The sequence below is a fragment of the Protopterus annectens genome, chromosome 3.part0, assembly GCF_019279795.1.
Source record: "Protopterus annectens isolate FY-2018-M chromosome 3.part0, PAN1.0, whole genome shotgun sequence".
Taxonomy (NCBI): Eukaryota; Metazoa; Chordata; order Ceratodontiformes; family Protopteridae; genus Protopterus; species Protopterus annectens.
The window spans coordinates 1,501,418,125-1,501,441,444 of record NC_056731.1 but is presented as its reverse complement, the minus strand read 5'-3'; the positions used below and the strand labels follow the sequence as shown (position 1 = coordinate 1,501,441,444).

At 42.2% G+C, this 23,320-nt stretch overlaps 1 protein-coding gene across 1 annotated transcript in view; it reads right to left on the bottom strand.

Annotated features, from left to right (window-relative positions):
- Nucleotides 1-6,901: 6,901 nt before the first annotated feature.
- Nucleotides 6,902-23,320, bottom strand: part of MRPL15 (mitochondrial ribosomal protein L15) — a 230,826-nt gene continuing 214,407 nt past the window's right edge. Inside the window, exon 5 of the mRNA XM_044065520.1 lies at nucleotides 6,902-7,455. Coding sequence (XP_043921455.1) covers nucleotides 7,118-7,455 — 338 coding nt within the window. The 3' untranslated portion in view covers nucleotides 6,902-7,117. The remainder of the gene's footprint in view (nucleotides 7,456-23,320) is intronic.

Below are 23,320 nucleotides of genomic sequence, written 5' to 3'. Positions count from 1 at the left end.
TACTGGCAAAACATACATTATGTATTGCACACCCAGCACTTGATGTTGTTTGTAGTATCACTGACATTTACAGTACCAAGTCTCAAAAACAAAAAGAAATGCGAGTCTTGGAAGGAAACATGCATCATTCAAAAGGGAGTTTTAAAACTCGTAAATATTTGCCATACAGGTATAAAGCTACAGATAACTGCAGAGGCAACATTATTCTTACTCATAGCCTTGTGTATTCTACACATTAACTTACAAAACACCCCATCCTAAAAGTAGTCATACAATGTAATTTGTCACAATTTAACAAATGATTTTACTTTTACCTTTCTCACATTCTTCCTGTCATTATTTTGTGTTGAAAAGTCATTGACTTAGTTTGACATTCTGATTGCAAACACATAAAACTGAATATAGCAGTAGTTAAACATATTAAATAAGACAGACTGGCTTCCCGTTTGTCAAGATTCCTTTCTTAGTATATTAAGCAAATGTTAAAATTGAACTTTAAGTAAATGACAGCCTTTTGAATCTTCTGGAAAAGGTATGTCAAATAAGTGAGACAGGGGGGAAAAATAGGTTGGTAATCTGTCTTGTTGATATTTTTGAATGAGCATTTTAGGAGGGTGATATGAGTGAAATATTAATCATGAGACTGCATAGAATATATAAAGAAAGGTAAAAAAAAACTTTCAAACATGGGGATACTTATAAAGGAAACTACAGTTAATTTTGATATCTCTACTAATATAGCAATGCTAAATTAGTCTTGTCAGACGTATATAAGTAAGTGAATCCCATAGCTGCAGAGCAAAGGCAGACAAATTTCCATCTAGAAGACCATGTGAAACTGAATGCCTTAAAAGTGATGTAATCCAATAACTGAATCATTGCATAGTATATGATCTGTTTAGAAGAAAACTGATTGTACGAACTAAATCTTCAAGAATATGAGAACTTATACAACTATTAGAATCCCTGCATGTGATTCTTAAAAGTTCATGTGGAATAATAAGACCAATATATTGATTTAATGCTTTTGCTTGTTAAGTTGTAAGGATGTTAAGTATGTTCTACAATAAATTTATGATTATTTAAAAAAATGAAAGAGAGAGAGATTTTCTAAGTCAGTGTTGTGACCCAAATTTGATACATCTGATGCACCTAAATCCTTCTCTGACTCAACTGATGCCCATTTTAATTCTACCATTACCTTATCGATATCTGAGAAATGTCTGTGTCAGTCCTTTATGTGCACTCAATGTAGTACCGCACTCACCTAAAACCTCATCTATCAGTAATACAAATCCATACCAACCTCTACTTTCCTCGTGTCTCAAAATGCTGAAGACTATGTAGCTCTGCAAACCTTAAACTCTGTAGCAGCAAAGTTATGTAGTGGCAAGTAGGAAATTTTAATTTTTCCAGTCCATAAAGGTGGCCCATTGATATCAAAACTAGTACAAGCCTTTCTTAGTATAGGTGACTCTAAAATAATTGCTTACATTTGTTTTATCATTTGCAGAGTCATTTTGTATTATCAGCTCTTCTCCTATCTCTGTTGCATTCCGGTTGGTCTGGAGGTTTTGTAAGTCAGAAAAGAGTTCAAGGGTCAACTGTGACCTTATCTGAAGCATTGCAACTGTTTCCATGTGAATATGAAGCTTTAAATAAAGATGGCAATCTCGAGCCGGCTATCAAAAGGTTCTGAGTGAAGATTTAAGGTACAAGGGCAGGAATGGTTACTTAAACACTTGCGGATGTATTAAACACCCGCGTTTAACACAAACAGTTGTCCTTTGTGAAAAAGCAAAAAATCAGCGATAAAACCTCTAAGCAACCAAAAGCAACCATATCACATAAGTCCCAGTTCCAAACAAGCCAACAAAGTGCCCACCATAGTAAATATCTCCCAAGCAAATAATATAATCAATATTTAGCAAGTGGTTTGAACAAGTTTAGTAGAAGGCTTTAGAGCCACTCATGAATTTATAGTTGAAGCATGCAAGAATATAACTTCATAAATAGGCATTACATTTATATGTACGACATTACCGTCTATGTCAGCAACATCCATTTGTGATGTTCTCTTCACTTTTTAAATATTTGGAGCAAGTAAACAAAGTAAAGAGTAGATAATGCAAATTTGTAATGTACAGTAGTTTATGTATCATCAAAGCTTCCTATAACACTTATCATATTTGCTGGTTTAGGTAACTTTTTGTTATTAAATCATTCAGGTAAAGAATAATCATACTATAAAATTATTAATGTCAAGTAAAGAATAAAGAGTATAAATAAAAGCAATTAAAATTTCCCAAACTAGACACTTGCCTTTCCCTGGAAGTCATCTGAACCAACAGGCAAAAAAATAGACGACCAATCATTTCTTTGCAAAAATAAGAAATGAGTAAAGACTTGGTCTATACCTCTTAATAAACACTAATGCCACCTCTAGGCACTTCTCTTGGATCAACTTAGTGACACCTTTAGACAAAAAGTATACTGCCTCTTTACATTTGTATTAATAATTTGAAAACCGTGTTGCATACAAGCTATTCAGAGATTTCATTTAAAGTTACAGAATGGACAACTGAACTACAGCGGCACATCACCTCTGTCTAGCACAGTTAATTAAATGATATTGATATGCTATTGCTGCCATAGTTTTCTTAAACAGTTCAGTAACCAAGTAACACAGACAGAACTTGCTTAGCCTTGTATAAAAGCCCACTGCTGAATGCTTTCAATGCTATTGAAAGTATGTGCGTAGCATGACTGTCTACTAAGAGAACTATAAGGTTTTATAAAAGATGAGAAAATTACCATTTGTGATCTATAAGCTCCAGCTTGAGACCTATAATCGAAAGAATGGAATCACTCTACAGATTAGTTTCTGCTGAATGGGTTGCCACTTTCACTGCATCTGTAACACGGTTCTGGAAGATATGAATATTTGAACTGTGAGGATACAACTTAATTTTGTCAAAACGGTCAAGGATGAAACCACTGAAATTACAGCACAAACTTCTAAAATGCTAGCTAAGTGAATATCAAGAATCCTGACATTCGCCTGCTGTGCTCACCACTAGCATTTCCTCTGGACTGATAGAATAATGGAACTCACCTGCTCCAGAGGATTATGGCTTTGTTTCTAGAGATTCTTCAGTTACATACCCAAGGTCACTTTCCTTATGGGGAGTATAGCTAAGGGCAAGGGCATCACCAGAACAGCTCATCCCAGAGCATTCCAGAAGACTGCTATTATTTTTTCTGGTTAAGTGGTCAAAACCTAGTACAGAACGAGAGTTTTCTAATGGGGGAAAGAACTCTCTGCTCATTCTCGTGTCCGGCACCACCTCTATGAAGGACCTGGTACAAGCTAGTATCAAACTACACTTTTGCTGGTTAGGACAGACTACCAAGGAGACCACCTGTGCTGCTCCACTGAAGCAGCAATAATTAAACAAATTAAGCAGTTGTCCACATAAATGTACCAATGAAGCTCCTTTTCTGAGATGAGCAAAACACTGGATCTAATAATTTTAGTGAACATATATATTTAACATAAGACACTACAATCAAATGTGTTGTGAACTGAACATATTTCCTTATTTACTAAACTACTTACTCCAATATGATCTTTCATGCATAAAATAGCTTAACTTTATATGGTACTTCCACCTGTTAAACTTTGAATTGTTTTATTTTTTGATTTAAGTAAAATATTGTTCTGTACTCTCAAGGAGCTTTTCTCCCCGGGCCTCTGCTGAAAATGGAAATGTATCCAGCTGGACTAGCCCGGTCAACAAATGTAAAATAAAATAAATAAAATAAATAAAAACATCATGACTGGAGATGAGACATAAAAAGAGAGAGAAAAGGATAGTAAATATTTCCGTAAAACTTAGTAACTTCCAGTGATCATGGTGGGTGGGGATATGCAGGTAGTTATCATTCATATCAAAAGTCAACAACAGTTTCTCTAAAATCCATGGGAGCAAGGCCTGTATTGCCAATATTTTTAATTTGCTAACCCAGAGATGCTTGTTTAAGCTGGAAAGAACAAAGTCAAGTCTCCCCAGAAACTATCCTTTTCTGTCTGGCATCAGAAAAGTCTTGACTACAAATCCTTCCAGAATTCTTGGTTAGGAACTTCTAATATGACCCCACTTTTCAGCAGTTGCTCCAGAAAGAGGACAATTAAGGATATCTGGCTGGAACAGAAGATGGTTATTCCTATGAAGAGAGGAAAAGTTCTGAAATTAGTCTTGTAGTCTCTGTAGCTATTATCACATCAACTAGGGTTCTGCTTTCTCTACCACTGGGGAAAGTGTTACTTTTAGGTGCAAATGTGGATCCCTGGCTATGTCAATGGTCAATACTGCAGCATGTGTAGCCTTTTTCCACTCTATGGCAGAAATCAGACTGAGGATCTAATTTCATTTTCAAATGCATCTTCAGTGGCCCGAATTACTAAAATGACTGTTGGCATGGGTGCTTCTTTGCACAACAATTTTGTCTGCCTTCCCTGGGAATCCCATACTTCCTTAGCTTCTCCATTCCATGTCAAAAGGAAGGGAGAAGCCAAAATGCCAATGTTTTCCAAAGATAACAAACTCTCTCCTTTAGAAAATGACTTCCCTCATTAGAGCTACAGTTTCCCACACAGAGAAATTAAACTGACATTGTTCTCACTGCCAAGATTACAGTCTAAAGGGAAACAAACAAGACAGGTTCTCTTCAGCTTTGCTAAACAATTTGACAAACAAACCTGGTCTGAAACGACAGGTTCTCTTTAGCTTTGATAAACAAGATATCTTTGCAAGGGAAGGGTCCTGACTACTTCTAGCAGGAGGAACCATGCCCAACTCTGCTTCCTTCAGGCAGAAAGAACTACTACCAAGATGGAAGATTTAGAAGCTGTACATGTAGGGGATATACAGGATTAGCACACTGCCAAGATGACCCATATTCTTCAACAAAACCTTCACAGTCACATAATGAGAAAGTACAGATGTCCATTTATCAGACACTGGTACATAAAGAGGGAACGTGGAGGAGCTCGGCAATTCTATCTATGCGACTATGCAAAAGACCAAACCTGAAGAAACCTCCACTAGTGTCTATGAGTGTCCGACTAGGATGGTAAAACTTGTGACATGAAGAAGATCCTGGGAAGCTTGAAACTTTTGCTCTACACCGACATCCCTATGGGTGCTTTGAAGCATATACGTTTACAATTAAACACAAATTTCAGAGGCCAGGCTTGGTGGTGATGTCAAAATCCCACTGTCTACCTGTGAAAGGTCTAACTCAGGTAAAGATGCTGAAACCAGAAACAATGGGCCAAAGGCAGAAAAGGCTGCACATCTCCAATATAAATGCCTCATTAGCCACATGGAATGGGCAAGGTTGCTATTTCTAGATGCAACCTGCTTACAGTATCCTTCATAACAGTTTTGGAGACTTCTCCACTTTCCTACGATAGCATTTCTCTTTTGTGGAAATTCACTTCTTACCAGTCATACCTTGACAATTCTCCGGCTGGGGAACAAGCGGATGTCCCTTAGACTAGTGCAAGTAGTTTCTTCCACTCCAGGAAAGACCAAAGCTTATGGGCACAAATTTTCTTATTAGAAATGTTTACAGTGAACGTAAAAGGAGACCTGATGGCATTCTTCCAAACAAAAGACGACACTGAAAATGACAATCTTTTAGAGAATCTAGCTCCCACAGGTGCACACGTGATCATTTCCGGGGACACCAGGGTCTCAGAAAAATGAAATCCTAAAGATAATCAGTTTAGAACAAATGTAGCCAATAATCAGAGTAGTAACACTAAAGTCTCTAGATAAGCAATTAGAAAAGATTTCTTCACAAACTAGGTACCTGCCTCTGGAAATTACAAACACTACAGACTGTTTTCTTCCTGTAGCATTAAAAATTGAGAAGGGGTGAAATGCTCTCTTTTACTACCAAGCATCATGCCAATATCCTTAGGTATTGGGAAGAGAGTAAGTATACTCTGGAAATTTCTGAAAGTTCTGGAACCCCAGCCCACAACAGCATCTGCCTGTGTTCAATTCCCTCACTAAAATGCATTACACTGCAGCACTGATTCTAATAATGTTGTTGTGTCTTTCGGCTTTTCCTGGTTAGGGGTCGCCACAGCAGAACTCCGGTCCGCTAATGATTGGTAGTTGATTTATACGTGCCGAGTTACCAGCCCTGACACACAACCTTCAACGAAGGTATGCCCATTCACGCATGTCTCCACGCAGAAGACGCTCTAGCTGAGAATCAAACTGGAGAGCGTCTTACTGTGAGGCGACAATGCTACAGCAGCACCACCACCGCGGACACTGATTCTAATAATGAACACTGTATATTACCACTTTGAAAAATAAAAGTAATAATAAATGCTTCAATTTGACAATATGTGAAGTTCAAGGAGCCTGTTTCAGAGACAATATTTACAGATAAAGGAACAATGAAACATACAATATTAAGTAACTAGCTATTTAGAACTAATGTTTTGTTTTTCTTTACTGGGTTAAAAAGTAAACAGGGAAGAAACTCTACAGCAGATGAACTGCAGAGTCAAATGTAGTATGTGTCACTGTGGGTGAGCTAATGCACTTCCTGATGGAGTAAGTAAAACAAGCACGCTCAGAAACTGTGACTTGGAGTACCAACTGAATATGCAAAATACAGTGTTATGTTGTACAAATACATAACTGATTATGGAAAAAAAAAATCTTAACTTACTTTACCTACCCTATTCTTTAGTTCTTAACTTTTCAATAATCTTGAACTGAAATCTCTATTTGTACTTTAATCTCTTGAGTTTTGTATAAACCACAAATAAAATGTGGAAATGGATTTTCAGTGAAGAACACAAAAAAACACGTTTGATGGACTGAAACATTTTTACTGTGAGTTACCAGGTAACCAATATATGTGAAAAGTGTCTCTGATGTACATAATACTCAATTTGTCACTGTAGCACCTGTGCTACATTCACACATTCTTCCAAACTGTTCAGCAATTAAATGCAGATGCTTCTGGCTTAGTGAAGCAATCAAATTCTTGCAAAACTGTCCTTAGCACTGTCTGCACCCATAATTCATGATGTATAATATCTGATGAGCCTCTCATCAGTTGGTTTGAGAATTTTCTTTTCAGCCATGTTCACTACCCAGCCTGGTGAAAGGCCAAAGAATATCTGACGAGGATCCTTGCGTGTTGTTAACATAATGAAAAGTTGGTCTTTAGTAATGTCCGGGAGAGTGTAGCCATATTTCTTGGCAAGTGCAAGTCTTGCTTCCTGAATCTTAGCTGGATCTGCAAGGTATCCTCGGGTTTCAGCAGCTGTATAATACTTGACCAGATCTTCTGGAGGAAGCATACGTTTTGGTATAGGTTGTCCTCTAAGAAAGAAAGGCACAGGCTTGCAAAGGATAGCTGTTAAGAAAAAAAAATGTCAGATTCATATATTAATAACATATCTTCCAAAACAGAATGGCTCCATTGTGTCAGTACAATTCCAGCTTGGTAAACTTTGGATCACAGGCAGAATGCAACAAAAAGGATGAGACTCCACATTTAGGTATATATTAATGAAAAAAAGATTATGTCTTTACCATGACAAAAATCTGTATGAAGGCCTCTTTCGGACTTTTTTCCTACAATGAAGCACTAGGACTACATGATACAAAACTCCAGATTTCCAGGGCCCCCCTTTCCCATCATGCATAACACATGCTACTTTCTCCAGTTCTTTTTATACTATTTAAGAAAACAGAAGAGAGAAGGAGAACAGACACAAGACCATATACCCTAAAAGTAGGGGTGGGGGGTGAGAAGTATGTTACAGATGATGGACCCTCTCAGAAGCCCATCATTACCATAAGCCCAAACTTTCATATTTTTTCTAAGAAAAGGTCCACCTTTGGTCATTTACAGGACAAAAACCATAGTTAAATGTGTGGTGAATACCCTCACTGGAACATACTACAGACAACAGCACCCTGAAAGTAGATCTGGAAATGGGAATCACATTCAGCTTGCAATTCCTCACAGAAGTACTGAGTAAAGACCATGTTGCTGTATCACAGTTTTCATCCGAAGTGGCATTACACAGGAAGGTAGAAGTTGTTACAATAGTTCCAGCAGAATGAACCATATGAACTATTGACAGGAGCATTCAATGCTTAACATATAATAATTCAATAGAAACGGATAGCCGTAAGTACAAAAGCGAGTTTACAGACTCTCTTTAATTCAGATTTGGCAAAGGAAATAGGCAATTGATAGTATTTCCAAAAAATATTTAATTTTATCCACACAAAATCTGCGTTGCCTGTCTACAAAATGGATATATATTACAAGATCGAATGCTTAGGTGATCAAAAACCTAAACAATGAACTTGTAATATCGAAAGCAAAAAACAGCGAATGGCCGATTTAACAAAAGAGTTCCCTTGGCTGTCCGCCACATTTTGCCATTTGTCTACTGTACAGCAATCTCGGAGTTGGTATATTTAGTTAGTGGGGGTGTGTAACTTTTTTGGTGTAAAGCTATTTTTTTTATTTTCGTGGCCAACCAACATATTTTCCTACGCCGTTCGATTTTAGGTTTGATATTACAAGTTCGATGTTTCGGTGTTCGATCACCTAAGCATTTGATCTTGTAATACAGACGCAGAAAAACAGAACTACAGAGCCTTGGGAGAAAAACAGAACTACTTGGCATAATGCTGGATCTTCATTATCCATAGTGTGTTCAATTCGACTGACAAGATATTCGACAAACTGATCCAACCTAGCAAGCAAAACTACTCCAAAACACCCGAGTTCCTACCCTGCTCCCATGAGGCACCGGTCTCCTTCTGTAGTCCTGCAATCAACTTTGCAGTCTAGATTGTAAAGAGGTAGCAGGAAGAGGTCACGAAAAGCAAATCGACAAGGTCTGTCCAGCATTCGAAGATGTGTCAAAATTTGGAGGGGGGATGGAGGGCTAAATGAGTGGACTAGAGGTAATGAAGATCCAGCATTATGGTAAGTATATAAATTGCATCTCTGTCCATCCATCTGCTTTGACTGATGGGACAGAAACCTCAGCTACCAAGTCCTGGGTGAAATCATGACAGGATGCCCCAGATGTCAGCAGCCCCAAAGGAGGACCCAGACTGGGAGTCCCCACCCAATTTATGGTGTTTGACAAGTGTCATCAGTGGAAGAGTTCTTGAAAAATGCTGACGTTGTTGCAATGGATCTTGTGGAAACAAGCCTTTGGTTTGGTTGGCATGGGTCTGTTATTAAACTGATATATGAAAGGTTACACAATTGGACAGTTATCTGGATGATGCAACCTTGGAGACCTTCCATCCCAACTTGGAAACAAATAAGCAATGAAGAATTGTCCATCTTGCCTGATAATTTTAGTATGATGCAAGTACAAATGCAGTGGTCTGTGAACATCCAAGGAGTACAAGTGTTCCCCTCTATAGGAGAACTGGGGAAAAAGACAGAAAGATGAGCAGCCTGACTGATAGTAGATTCCAAATCAATTGTAGACATGAAAGTAAGGTTATCCCTGAGGAAGACTATCGCTGTGGAAGGTTAAATGAGCCTTGGAGAAGATAGCATGCAACTCAAACTTGCCTGAGATAATGGCCAATAGAAGCAGATTGGTCCAGGACAGATACTTCAATTCAAATGAGGAAACAGGTTCAAAACAAAACTAAAGAACATATAGGGCCCTTGAAAGGAGGTCTAAGAATGAAGCTACCCTTAAGAAAGGCCTTGCATACTTTTGGTGACACAAGCGTTGAGGAATAAAAACCTTGATGGAAACCGGAGATAGTAGCCAAGTGAACTTTTACAATAAAATAACTTACCTGAGTCAAAGGAGACAAAACTGTAAAATTGAGGGAAACTGAGCACAGAAAGGATTCAGTCCCCGCTGCAGCACCCAAACAGAGAATCTCATTTACACTTGTAAAGTTTACAAGTAGTAGTAGTCTTCTTGGAAGCATTCATTACCTGAAATCACCCTTGATGAAGGATCTCTGGCCATTACTGGAACTGGAAAAAAGTACAGTTGTGTACCTACCATAAATGTAGATGTTAGAGTGTATTCACTGTTGCAGTTCGGCGTCTTCTTCGTCAGGGAAGAGGCGACAGCAACCGACGCCGGACCAGGACTTTGGAATTCAGGCCGACTGCGGGTAGCCTGCCAGCAGGATAACCCAAGTGAAATGACTGCAACAGTGAAACACGATGAACATCCATGGGGTTAACATGAGGGAAAAGAATGCCAATGTGAGGTCTGCCAGATTGGTGAGACAGGCGATACAGTTTAGGATTCTGAAACCATGGCTACTTTTTCAGAACAGGCCAGAGCACTTGGAACCAACTGTTTCAGTCAAAGAGGGAGCTATGAGGATAACTGAAGCTTTGCACAAGGATGCTTTCTATAGAAACTTTATCAGTGACAACAGGTAAAAGGCATATAGTCCAGGAGGCCGCTGATAGACCATAGCATCCTGTCCACATGGAGTGATAAGTGAAAACAGCTGCTATACATGGTGTTGGTCAGGGGTGTCAAAAGCTCATAGCAAGGCTTGCCCCAGCAGCAAAAAATCATCTGCACTACTGGTGGCTGATTAACTACTTCTGAGACATCAGAATACACTAGCTGAGACAGCCCGCAAGATAGTTCTATCCAGAAATGTGTGTTGTTACCAGAAGCACTGGGAAATCCCCACAAATTATCACAATCTCATGGTTTTCCAGCACAGGGGAGTAGGATCTGGTTCCTCTTTGTTTACTGATGTACCACACTACTGACACAGTTTGTATGGAGAGAGATTACATCCTGGAAAAGGAACTGAAAGGCCTGCAATGCAATAAGAACTTTTCTCATCTCCAGGATGCTGATGTGAAGACCAGTCTCCAGGTGAGTTCACATGTCCTGCATTGTTCTCCCCTCAAAATGCTCCACCCCCACACCAGACAGTAGGCATCTGTTCTTCAGAAAAGAAAGGATAAAGGGTCCTCTTGCTGCAAAGCCGGGAAACTGGATCCACTAGTCCAAATGTCATGTCCAAATGGAGGACAGCCAAATGTGGTTGCTCACATCATCTACTGACAGAGACCACTGCACATTCAAGGTCCATTAAAGAACCCTTATGTAAGACCTAATGAATTAATGCCAACATTAGCCAAAGTACCCTCAAGATGAAAGAAGGAGGGAAATGAGCATGAGGGAAAGCTTTGTGATTATGTCTTTGACAGTCAGAAATCCTCCTCTGGAAGTTTGGCAATCTTTAATCATGTATCCAAATGACATTCTATAAATGTCAGGATTTCTGGTGGTTCTATCTGTGATTTTACTGTGTTTAGAGAGATATCCAAGGACACTCAAGTGAAGCAAATAATTTCCGACTAAGTTGGACTTCCTTGTTGTGGCACCCAGAAGCCAATCATCCAAGTAAGGGAAGAGGAGAATTCCCTTCAACCTCAGGTGGGCTGCAATGACAGATATGCAATTAACACCTGGGGCTGTTGTGAGACCAAAAAAGACAGTGATCAGAATCGACAATTGTCTCCTAGCTGGATGTGGAAATACCTCCTGGACTCGCTGGCAATTTGTGTGTGTATGTGTGTGTGTGTATGTAAGCATCCTGAAGGCTGACAGAGCACATCCAGTTCCCTTCCTATAAATAAAGAACACCTTGCACCATGACCACCCATCCACAACTGTGCCTTTTTACAAAGTCTTTTAAACCCCTTAAGTTTAGGATGGCCTTGAGGTCCTTTGATTTCTTAAGAACTAAAATGAACCAGCGCAGACTTCAGACCCTCTCTGGTCTGTGGTCTGCCGAGACTTCTTGTGTGACTTTTTTTTTTTTTTTTTTTTTTTTTTTTAAAGACGTTTAATGATCTTTGCTGCTGTCATATTTAGGCATGAAAACATCTGGAAGGTGCAGAGATGGAATTTTGTGGGATTTCAAAAAAGGGAAATACACAGCCTCTGGATATTATGCAGCTCACCCAGATGTCTTATGTGATGGACATCCACAAATCCAAATGAAGAGAGGGTCAATTACTGTCTCCGGTGAGAAGCAGTTGAGAACATCTTCAGGAATGCTGAAGTTGCTTACTGGAGGAAGGGCCTCAGAATTGCTGATTTTCCATTTCCCTCCATCTCTGTGAATGCATCCCTTAAAGGGCCTCCCTCAGCCGTGGCTGCCCCCATTTGAAAAGGAGTCAAAAAGAAAAATGCTGCTTCTTTCTAAACCACAGGACCTTGAAACCCCTTCTAGTTCCTGGAAAAGGACGTTTGAAGGGTATCAAAGAGCACTCCTACAGTATAATGTCGTCTCTTCTGGCCCACTTTTCAAAAGTTTAACTTTGGGTCCAAAAAGGGGGACTTATCTGAAGGAAGGGTTAAAGTTGTCCATTGAGTCACACAAACACAGCCTGGTGTGGAGTCTCATAATTATGCCTGTGCCCACCCTCTGTCCTTCCACTCCATAAGCTGCATTCATTCATGGAAACGTTAGAAATGGTCCCCCTGCTTGTTTATGTACCACATGACTGTGGTGTTGTCCGTCTTTATCAGCAGCTATCCTGGATGAAGTAGGTCCTTGAAGGCTGTCAGGGCATTTTGTACAGCTAGCATCTCTTTTTGATTGATGTGAAGATGCCTTTGGCTTGGGGGCCATGTGCCCTGAATACATTTTCCTGCCATGTGGGCCCCCCAGGCATAATTTGATGCATCTGTTGTTAGTGTTTCCCTAGCTGTGGGTAAAGTGAATGGCTGTCCCTTGTTGTGGTGACAGGTCTGTGCCCACCATTGAAACTCCTGTTGCAGGCATGGAATGAGTGAAATTAATGATTCCAGGCTGTGGCAATGTTGAATCCAAACACTTTTTAGATACCATTGTAGTTTCCTCATATGCAGTCTTGCATATGGAATTAGCAGAATGCAGGATGCCATGTAGCCCAGAGCCTGCAGAATTTTTCTGGCAGATAGCTGGGTTTTTGTTGCCATGCTTTCGAAGTAAGAAGTTAGTTGCCTTTGTTTGTCTGGCGTGAGATAAGCCATCTAGGCAGTTGTATTTAAGCTTGCACCCAGGAATATTATCTCTTGAGAGGGTACTAGTTTTGATTTCTTTTCATTTACTGTGTACCAAAGGCAAATTAGTAATCTTTTTACAAACGTCAGATGCTTTAGTAGAATGTCTTTGGTCTCTGCTTGAATAAGGCAGTCATCCAAGTAGGGATATATCTGAATTCCTCTTTGTCTGCAGAATGCAATTACTGGTGCCAGGCATTTTGTGAAGACCCTGGGCGCAGTAGATAAACCAAAGGGCAGTGCAGAGAATTGGTAGTGCATTGAGCCAGCTATGAATCTGAGGCATCTTCTGCAAGATTGTCTGATTGGGACATGCAGGTATGCCTCTCTGAGGTCCAAAGTTACAAGCCAAGCCTTCTTACCCAGCATGGGCAGAAGCTGCTGCAGAGTCAACATTTTGAATTTCAGAACTTCCAGAAAAGTATTTAGAATAGAAAGGTCCAGAATTGGTCTCCATGCTTTGTCCTTTCTTGGTACTAAGAAAAGTCTTGAGTAAAATCCTTGTCCCTGCTCTTGTTGTGGCACTGGCTGAATAGCCCTCATGTCCATGAGAGATGAAACTTGTTTTTGTGCCTCTGCCCATTGATTGTGTGGCAGGTCTGGCATACCTTTTGCCTTTGGAAGGGTGTGAAAGTGGAACCTGTAGCCCTGAGAGACTATATTTAAGACCCATTTGTCCCGGGTGATCATGTGCCAATTTTGTGAAAAAAGTGCTAGCTTTCCCCCTAAGGGTGCGGCCAAAAGATAAATGCTTGGCATTAGCAAAGGGAAGTCATTGGGACTGTTTCCTAAATGGCTGTGATTTGTCTTCTCCACTTTTGGAGGTAGGAGCACCCCATTGTTTGGGCCTGTATGAGCCCTGGGGCTGCTGTCCGCCTCTAGGGCATCTGTATCTGCCTCTTTGTGGCCTGTCTGACACGAGAAAGGACCAATTCCTAGAAGGCCAGTTTCTGCTAAATCTGGGTGGCAGTACTTGTAAGAAATCCTTTACTGTCTGCATAGATTTAGCTTTATCCTCCATTTTCTTCAACACCTCTTCTGCCTTAACACCAAAGTATCATGCTGTAATGGAGCATCCAATAATTTTGCTTTAACATGATCAGACAGAGTCTGTTCCTTTAACCAAGCATGCCTTCTAATGACAGAACCTGTTACAGCGACCCTGCAAGAGGACTCCAGTGAATCATAACCACATTGCAAATTATGCTTTCCCACTTGTTCAGCTGCATGCAATAAATACTGCATTTCCTTGTTCTCAGAACATTCAAAATGTGTCAACATTTTCTGCTTTAGCAGAGACATTAAGTATTGCTGATATTTAAGCATATGATACTGACAATTTAAAGCCCTTACAGCCAAGGTAGCAGAAGTGTAAACTCCCCCCCCCCATCTGTCCAGTGCCCTTGAATCTCTATCTGAGGGGACAGGGTTTTTTGCAGTAGCGGCCTTGTCCCCTTTGGGACCCTGAAAAATAGTTTCTGGGTCAGCAGCAGGGTTTTTATATAGAAATCTATGAGAATCTGGAACCCTGTAGTATCTGTCTGGCTTAACAGGTGCAGGAGGTAAAGAGTCAGAGACAGGCCGGACTCTGAAAATACATCATCTACAATGTCTAGAACAGGTGGAATAGCAAGCGGTCTGTGCTGAGGTAGTAAAAGAAAGTCTCTGAGCCTTTTCTTAGAATCGGAGTAATCTTGGCTCTCCCAGTGGAAATGCTCCCTCATGGTATGCAGGGTTTCCCCAAAGGAGTAATCCTCAGGAGGAGAAGCTGAAGGAATAGATTCTTCAGCATCAGAATCCTCATAGGGAGGATATCCCTGTTCTTTAGAGGAGTCAGAGGAAATGGAAACCTGATCAGAGGAATCATATTCAGGGTCTTGCCTAGGCCTCTTATCAGGAGGGGGATGGGAACCCCTGATCAAAGTAATTAGGTCTTCGGCCATTTTGAACATCTGTTTCTTAGGCATGGGTCTGTCCCGGAGAGTGCTGTACTTGTTTCCTTGTCTTTAAAACTGTTTTGGTCTTTGTCTTGGATGCTGAAGTTGGCTTGATATAAAGCTGTGTAGGTCTGAAAACACCCTCAGAAGCCGATGCCTGCTCAGCGGCTCCGGACCCATCGGAGGTATTAGTTTCTGTTGTCCCCACGTGGGAGTCGGAGGCGGCCTGTGGCTCTGAGGTAGCGGGTGTCAGGGGCTGCGAAAGCGCCTCACTGAGAACTGGTGACTGGACTAGAAGAGGCTTTGTCGGTTTTGGACCTCGGATGCCTGTCCTTTTCTTTTTCCTTGCGCTTTTTATGAACTCCGGTCATCGGCTGTTCCGACGGCATTATATAGTTAAACCTTCGGCCAAAGTAATGAAAAGCAAAATCATACCGACGCTTAATAGTGCGTTGGTTAAATCTAGCACAAAACCGACAACTAGCAATGTTGTGGTCAGGGCCTAGGCAAGGAATACAGTAAGAATGAAAACCCTTATGAGGTATTTGCTTCCCACAAGAAATACAATTAACTTTTTCTGACATCGGTCTGGAGAAAGAAAAAAGTTTCTCCAACGGGGTACTTGGCTTTACTGAAGACTTCCGATCTGAAATTCAATTACGAAAATCTCAGGAGTCGGCTGACCGGCACTTGTGAACTGCTTTTGCTTCGGGCACCGCGCGGCAAGAAACATAGAAGAAAATGGCGTCGGCTGCATCTTTTATACCCTGGTGCACTAACGTCAGGGAAGAGGCGACAGCAACCGACGCCGGACCAGGACTTTGGAATTCGGGCAGACTGTGGGTAGCCTGCCAGCAGGATAACCCAAGTGTAATGACTGCAACAGTGAAACACTATGAACATCATCCTGATCTGACCCTCCCCCATAGAATGGCCCAGGTTAAATTAACTGGTACATTCTGTTTTATTGTTCATTGGAGATGTGAAAAGAAAACACACACACACGCACACACGTCTGCCTATAAGAAGGAATATTCTCTCAGTTAATACCAGGTTTGTAGGCTATTCAAGGGGCATCAACCAGCAGTGTCTGAGTATGTCTGCTAAGGAAATTGCCTATAGCGGAATATAACTATCAATATCAGTGAGACTTGATGGCTCAGATGGTTCTCTCAACCATGTGGGTAGGACTCTGAACCTGCCTAATTGCGGACATACCTAACAATGGTCATGTAGTCTGAAAGACTAGCTAAGATCCCTTGACGTAAACAGGTCTGAATGTTTCACTTGTCTGCCAGTTAGTTAAGAGGACTGAAGCTCTGAGCTGTTAATTACCTGCTTTCAATAGCCAGAGTGCTGGGTTTTATTCCTTCCACCTTCACTTGCCTATTATGCAACTCTGACCAAGTCACTTAACCAGACAGTGCTCCTGAGTTGACCCCCCCCCCCCCCCAGAGTGGGTTTACTCGGTCAATGAATAGGCAAAATAAATGACTAGCGATGTCAGGAGTACATTCCATAGTTTTAAGATAGTTATGCCAACATGACAACTCTAATGAGACCAGGCAAACCGGACTGCCTGCCTGTTGAAGGACTCCTCCCACCCTAGAGCGGACACATTCAGGCATCCATGGTGTCTGATGTCAGAGGACTCTGCTACTGAAACAGAATTTTTGCTGGAAGATGAATGGGAGCAAACGTCCCACCCCACTAAATATGTGATCTGCAAGCCTTGGGTATCCTGAGTGGGAAGGACAGAGGGTTAAAATCCTGACACCACTGAAGCTAAACAGTCAAAAGTACTCTCATGTGAAGTTTGGCATAGGGCATCATGACAACTGAAACTGTTATACAGCTTAAGGCTTTGAGGCAAGTCTATTGGTGAGCAGGCAGACAAGTGAAGGAGTATCACAAGCACGTTACAAAGAAGGTAATCTATACTGGGACAGGAAGATCTGAAGAAGGTTGTGTGTCTAGAAAGCAAATGAAACAACTTTTGGCTGCACAGGAAGGACAGGAGTTATTCCAATACTCACCGCAAACTCCAGTGAATAAACAATATGAGCAGAGAATCCCTCTTCTGCAAGAGGTCTGTCAAGGAGGAAGCACTGAAAAGCCAGTTATCTAAGCTACAGATGATCTTGGCTCTCTGCAGACTCCATTGAGCTGCTACTTTGCACTTATTAGGCATCATGGAGACAGGGTTGAGACCAAAAGTTGGGGCCCTGAATTGATGACTGGCTATGATCTCAAGTATAGATACCTCCTGAACTACCTGGCAATTACAACACAGACACAGTCAGCTTGGAGGTCTGAAAAAGACACCCGGTATCTGTGAGATATGCAAGGAAGGAATAAAAGAATGCATAGAGACTATCCAAAAATTTCTTTCGGGGCAATGAAATTTATACTACTCAGATACAGTATGGGCCTGATGTCTTTTGCTTTCTTTGGTACAAAAAGAAAACCTGAAGTAATATGCTAAGCCTTTCTGGTTAGATGGGGCATCTTACATATATTTTTTTACCCCAAGAGTCTGAACACTTTACATTTCTGAAGGGGTATAATGTCTGGCAAGAATAATGGGGGAATGGAGAACAAGGGAGACAAAGTACCTTCGCGATATATTTTGCCACTCCCCCCATTCCCAGTTAAAACTCTAGGAGTGGGCAAATGTAAGAAAAAAATACTCCTACTGGTTTCTAGAAGGGGCAGTTGGGCACGCTCTCAGGACTGCTGCTGTACACCTGATATCTGACTGCGGTCTCTTGCTGAACATCAAGGACCCTTTCCTTTGGGACTGTAACCCAGACAGAAGTTGTACTTGGGGGAAATGTCTCTACCCAGCAGCCTCCTGTTGCTGTGACTGGCAACTATCTGCACCACTACAGCCTCATCACCTTTCGCTCCTGTGATCTACTGAAAAATGTTGTGATGATGAAATTACATACCCACAACAGTAACAGTTTTGTCCAATTTCAAAGTGTTGCTTAAGATTTTTTTTATAAAAAAGGAGGACAAGAAAAAAAAGGGGAGTCAAGGAAGGTCACCTTAATGGCCTTAGCAAAGTCAAACAAAGCTTGTGATACTGATGTAGAGCAATGTCACATCCTGTAGTCTAAACAGCTCCTTCAGCTGTAATATATATATAGCACTGAACGACAGTTTGATCGTAATGGTGGAGGTGGAGGTCTCAGTCACAGTTTCTTTCAATTACTAGTCTAGGAACATTTCCACTGGCTTGTATCAGAAATGCACCACTTGCATGAGATAATTCAGCCCCTACAAAGATAACATGCTAAAGAAAAAGTACAGTTGTGTATACTTACCGTAAACGTAGATGTTAGAGTATATTCATAGGTAGGTACTAGGCTATCTGCCCTAGGGCATTTATAAGCCTAGCCAGAATTTGCTGGCTTTCGCCTCCCTTTTTGACTAGATTCCTGAGCCTCTGTCCAGCAGGGCCATAGAAGTGATCCCAGGAGCAAATTTACGATTACCCATCCACTCGTCAAGATTTCTCTTGAAGAGGGTCAGTGAGGGGCTCTGCCTAACATGGACTGGGATTCTATTCCAGAGCGCGGGAAGCCTTTGGGATATGAATCTATCCCTCCAGCATGTCCTATTTATTGTTGTGTTAAGGTTTAAATCCCTGGAGTGTGTAGCTCTAGTGGATTTGATTTTCTTGAGGCGGAGCATGTTGAACAATTCCGGGTTGGACATGGCCTTGTATATCAGGCAGAGATCACCTCCGAGTAGGCGGTAAGCAACTGAGTAGAGCTGGAGTTTCTTTAGTCGAGCTGCATAGGGCAACTCTGAGGCCCACGATCCTCTTGGTGAGGTATTTTTGAGGTCTCTCCAGCTGTTGCAGCTGTTTGGTAAGGTACATCCCAAATGGGGCGTTGTACTCAATTATGGGCCTGATAAGTGATGAGTAGAGGGGCACAATGACCTCTCAATCTAGATGTGAACCCTTTTGTGATTAGGTGGGCTATATAGAAGGTCTTTCTAACCACTTTGGCAATGCGACTGTCAAAGGAGAGGTTACTATCTACTTGGGTCCCCAGATCCCGGATTACTTCTGTAATTAGTGGATTTCCTCCTATATGGTAGTTTGTGGGCTCTTTGTTTTTCCCAAAGGGGATGACTATACATTTTTTTTGCATTTAGCTTGAGGCCATGGTTCTAACACCAGGTATCAGTCTCCATAAGGCCTTTCTGGAGGATGCTTGTGTCAGCCGGAGAGTCGATTATGGCTCCCAGTTTGCAGTCATCTGTGAACTTGGTCAGCCACAGTCCTCCCGTGTTTGCCTGTACCTCAGAGAAGTATATACCGAACAAGAGTACTCCCAGGACTGATCCCTGTGGGACGCCACTTGTGACTGGTTTGGAGTCGGACATGGCACCCGCAACTCTGACCATGTGAGTTCTATCCCTGAGCCAGTTTGCAACCCATCTTGTGAAGTATGGGTTGATTTTTAAGCTGGTAAGCTTATTTATGATACCTGAGTGGGGTATTGTGTTGAAGGCCTTAGCGAGGTCTAGGTAGGCTGTGTGGACTACCTTTCCCTCACCTAAAGCTTTGGTAACTGTTTTGAAGAAATCAACTAAGTTTAAGAGGCAAGATCTACCCTTAAAGCTGAATTGGGTGGGGTCCAATGTTTGGAGGTTCCCAAGGTCTTTGTTAATGAGATCCATGATGATGCGCTCCATAGCCTTGCAGACCAGGCTAGTCAGGCTTATAGGGCGATAGTTCCCAGGATCCATTGTGGCGCCACCTTTGTGGAGCTGGATCACTGTTGCTGTACGCCATTCTTTGGGTACATAACCTATGGTAAGGCTGAGTTGGAACAGTGAATTCATGTGAGGGTTTAGTTCGTTTTGGAGCTCCGTGTAAGACGCAGCCCGGGATGCCATCTGGTCCCATTCAGGTTGTGTTTTTTTACTTTGGAGAGGGCTGCTTTCACCTGTGTGTCTGATGTCTAGGGGACTGCATTCTTCTGGGATAGACACAGGCCCTTTTGGGGGGAAGGGGGGGGGGGTTTGCACTCAACCTGTCCGCCAGGATGTTGGCAATGTTTGTGGGTTTGGTGTATTTTGTGCCATTATGCACCAGCTCAGAGCAGATCTGAGAGCTGCCACCCAGATTTTTGACGTAGCTAAAGAACGCCTTGTGATTATCTTTAGAGTCTTTGGCGATTTTTCTTTCGAAGCTGGCCTTTGATGATTTTATGAGGGATCGACGTTTCTTACTGGTAATGATCAAGGATGCCTTCCCTTTATGGGATTTTGCCTTGTCATGTAATAGCTTCCTCCTTCTGTTGTATAGCTTGTTTATGGCTGGGGTCCACCAGACTGGCCTCCTGTTCTTGGAGGAGTGAGTCTGTTTTATTTGGGATGGCACAATCCATGCATTCCTGTAGGTGCTCATAGAGTGCATTTGTAAAGAATTCTGCAGTTTGGGTACCATTTTCCATTAGCCCGGGGGCTTTAAAACTTTCCATCTCGGTCTTGAGAAGTGTGAAGTTTGCTTTTGAGAAATTTTTCAAAGTGGTTTCCTTTGTTGGGGTGGGGTCGGGATGTGGATGTCCATTGTGATAAGTTTATGGTCTGATCTTCCCAACGAGGTGGTGTGGAACATTGAGCCCCCATGTTGGTGATGACCAAGTCCAACATGTTGTCCCCTCTTGTGGGAGTGGTGACCAGTTGTTCCATGGCATATGAGTTTATAAACTCCAGGAACCGTTGGGCAAAAGAGTTGGGACTTGAGTAGTTTTCCCAGTCAATGTTTGGGTAGTTGAAATCCCCCAATATCATTGTGTTTGGTGAGACCTTCATATTCTCCAGTGTTCTCAGGAATGCCGAGTGGGGTTCCTGAGACAAGGTGGGTGATCTGTAGCAGGCTATAAACTGAAAAGCAGCTTTGCCTACTGTTAGTTGCACGTGGATGGTTTCTGCTGCCTCGTGCAATGCTACTAACCTGGAGGTGTGGGTATCCTTGATAAAAATGGATGCTCCCCCGCCTTTAGTAGTTCGGTCCGAGTTCTGGGGCCGAAAAGAATAGTATGAGTTGAATCCTGGTAGTGCTGGGGTGCTCTCTGGAGCCTTGAACCAGGTTTCTGTTACTGCACAGATATCAATTTTCTCCATACTGAGGAGTGCCTCGAGTGCATGCATCTTGAGGCTTAGACTTCTGGCATTGAGTAGCATTACCCTTAGTTTTTTGTTTCTGGTATTGTTTATGGAGGTGGGTTTGTCTTTTGGGCTTTGCCTAAAAAAGGCACTATGGGGGTTGCAAGAGCCTTAGCCAGTATTTGAAAGCCCAAAGGAGACAGGTGCAAGCCGTCCATGGTGAAGCAACGTGGCTTGTCTAACATGTCATCCCAGGCTGACAGACACTGGATTCCCTTTGAATGACACCAATAGCTTAGCCAATTGTTAAAATTTATCATTTTGTCTTTATACTGTGGCATCATTCTTGGTGAGGGCAATATGCTACTCAGGGTCAGGGTCATACCGGCCTGGGCTACATGATCAGAGAGCTCCTCTATGTCTCTTTTCATGTAGTCCAGGGAGGTATGTTCTCAGGTCATTCACACCAACATGGACAATGATAGAGTCATATTTGTACCTGCTGTGGAGTGACCTGAGTGCCTGTGTTATGTGGCGGATCCTGGCTCCCAACAGGCAATTTACAGTGACCTTCTCCTTGTTCAGTCTGGTGAGTGGGACGTCAGTGTGCCTGACTATAGAGTCTCCAATTACTAGTGTATTAGGTGCGTTAATTAGCCTTAGGGGCTGCGACTGTGTGGCACACTGACTTCGTGAAGTATGTGATGCGTGTAAGTTGTTGTGGGGTGGCGGTTGCTTGGGTGTCTGCTTTGGAGGTCTCTGCTGCTTTGGCAGATTTTTATTTAGAGCCTCAAAGTATGTTTTTGTGATTTTGTGAGTCTTGTTTGCTGGTGCGTTTGGTCTATGTCAGACTGGTTTTGTGGTGTGAGTGGTTTCCATCTCCTCCTGACTGTGCGCCAGTCTTGGATTGAAAGAGCTTGGCCTCCAGTTTGGCTGTATAGTTGCATCTCTCACAAATATTCAAATTTGTTGGAAGAAGGAGAGGGTTGTCTTTGTACATAAGGTAATTGTAACATTGCCTCAAGATTCCCAGATTCAATCAGCTGGACTGGAGAGTATACCTGAAACTGCGCTTTGGACATGCCTGGATAGTTTAAGGAACTGGTTTATTGACTAACTCATCACCTCTGGGTTATCCCTGCTGTGGTAGCCCTCGGCCGGCCCGAATACCAGAGTCAAATGTTTTTCTGCGTTGGCTGCAGTCGCCTGTAGTCTGACATCAGGTTGTCAGTGCTATAAAGCAAGGAAGCAGATGTCATTACATCAGTTTTTCTTGCCCTAACCCGTAAGAAGCACAAGGAAATAAGATAAAGTGGTCCTGGTGGCTAAAAGCCACCATGGGGAGCTTATGCCCCCCTAGGGGAAGAGGATATAAGGGGGATGTAGGGAGGGTAACCAGGACTGCAACAGTGAATACATTCAAACATCTGCATTTATGGTAAGTGTACACAACTGTACTATGCTATTCGTGTTTCACTGTTGCAGTCATCACCTGTGGGAGGATTCCCAAAGTTGAGGGGAGAGGGGTGGAAGGATGAGTTAGAGCCCTAGGCATGGGTAAGCAAGCCCTGCAGAACTGCAGAGGCAAACCCTGCCCTAGACTTAGAAAAAAAGAGGTAGACGGTAATGCTTTGTAAAGGTATGGGCAGAAGTCCAGGTGGCAGCTTCCAAGATGTCCCTGGTGGGGACTCCTCTGACGAAGGCTTTGGAAGTGGAGGCTGCCCTAGTGGAATGGGTACGAATAGACTTGGGGGGGGGGGTTCCCCATGTAGTCTGTAGCAGAAATGGATACAGTGTGATTGATATCCATTTGGAAATGGTTTGCTTGGAAATGGGCTTCCCCTCTGCCCCTGGGGCAAAGCTAACAAGCAGATGGTCTGTCTTTCTGAAGGGTTTAATATGGTCCAGACAGTATCTGAGTTGTCTGTGCATGTCTAGTGAGTGCAGAATTCTTTCCCCCTTGTTTTGAGGGTTGGGAAAGAAGTTGGGTAGGTGTATGGCCTGGTTGAGGGTCACATCAGATACAAGCTTGGGCATAAAGGAGGAGTTAGTTCTCAGGGAGACCCTGTCTGCATGGAAAATGATGAAGAGCTCAACAGCCACGAGTGCCTGA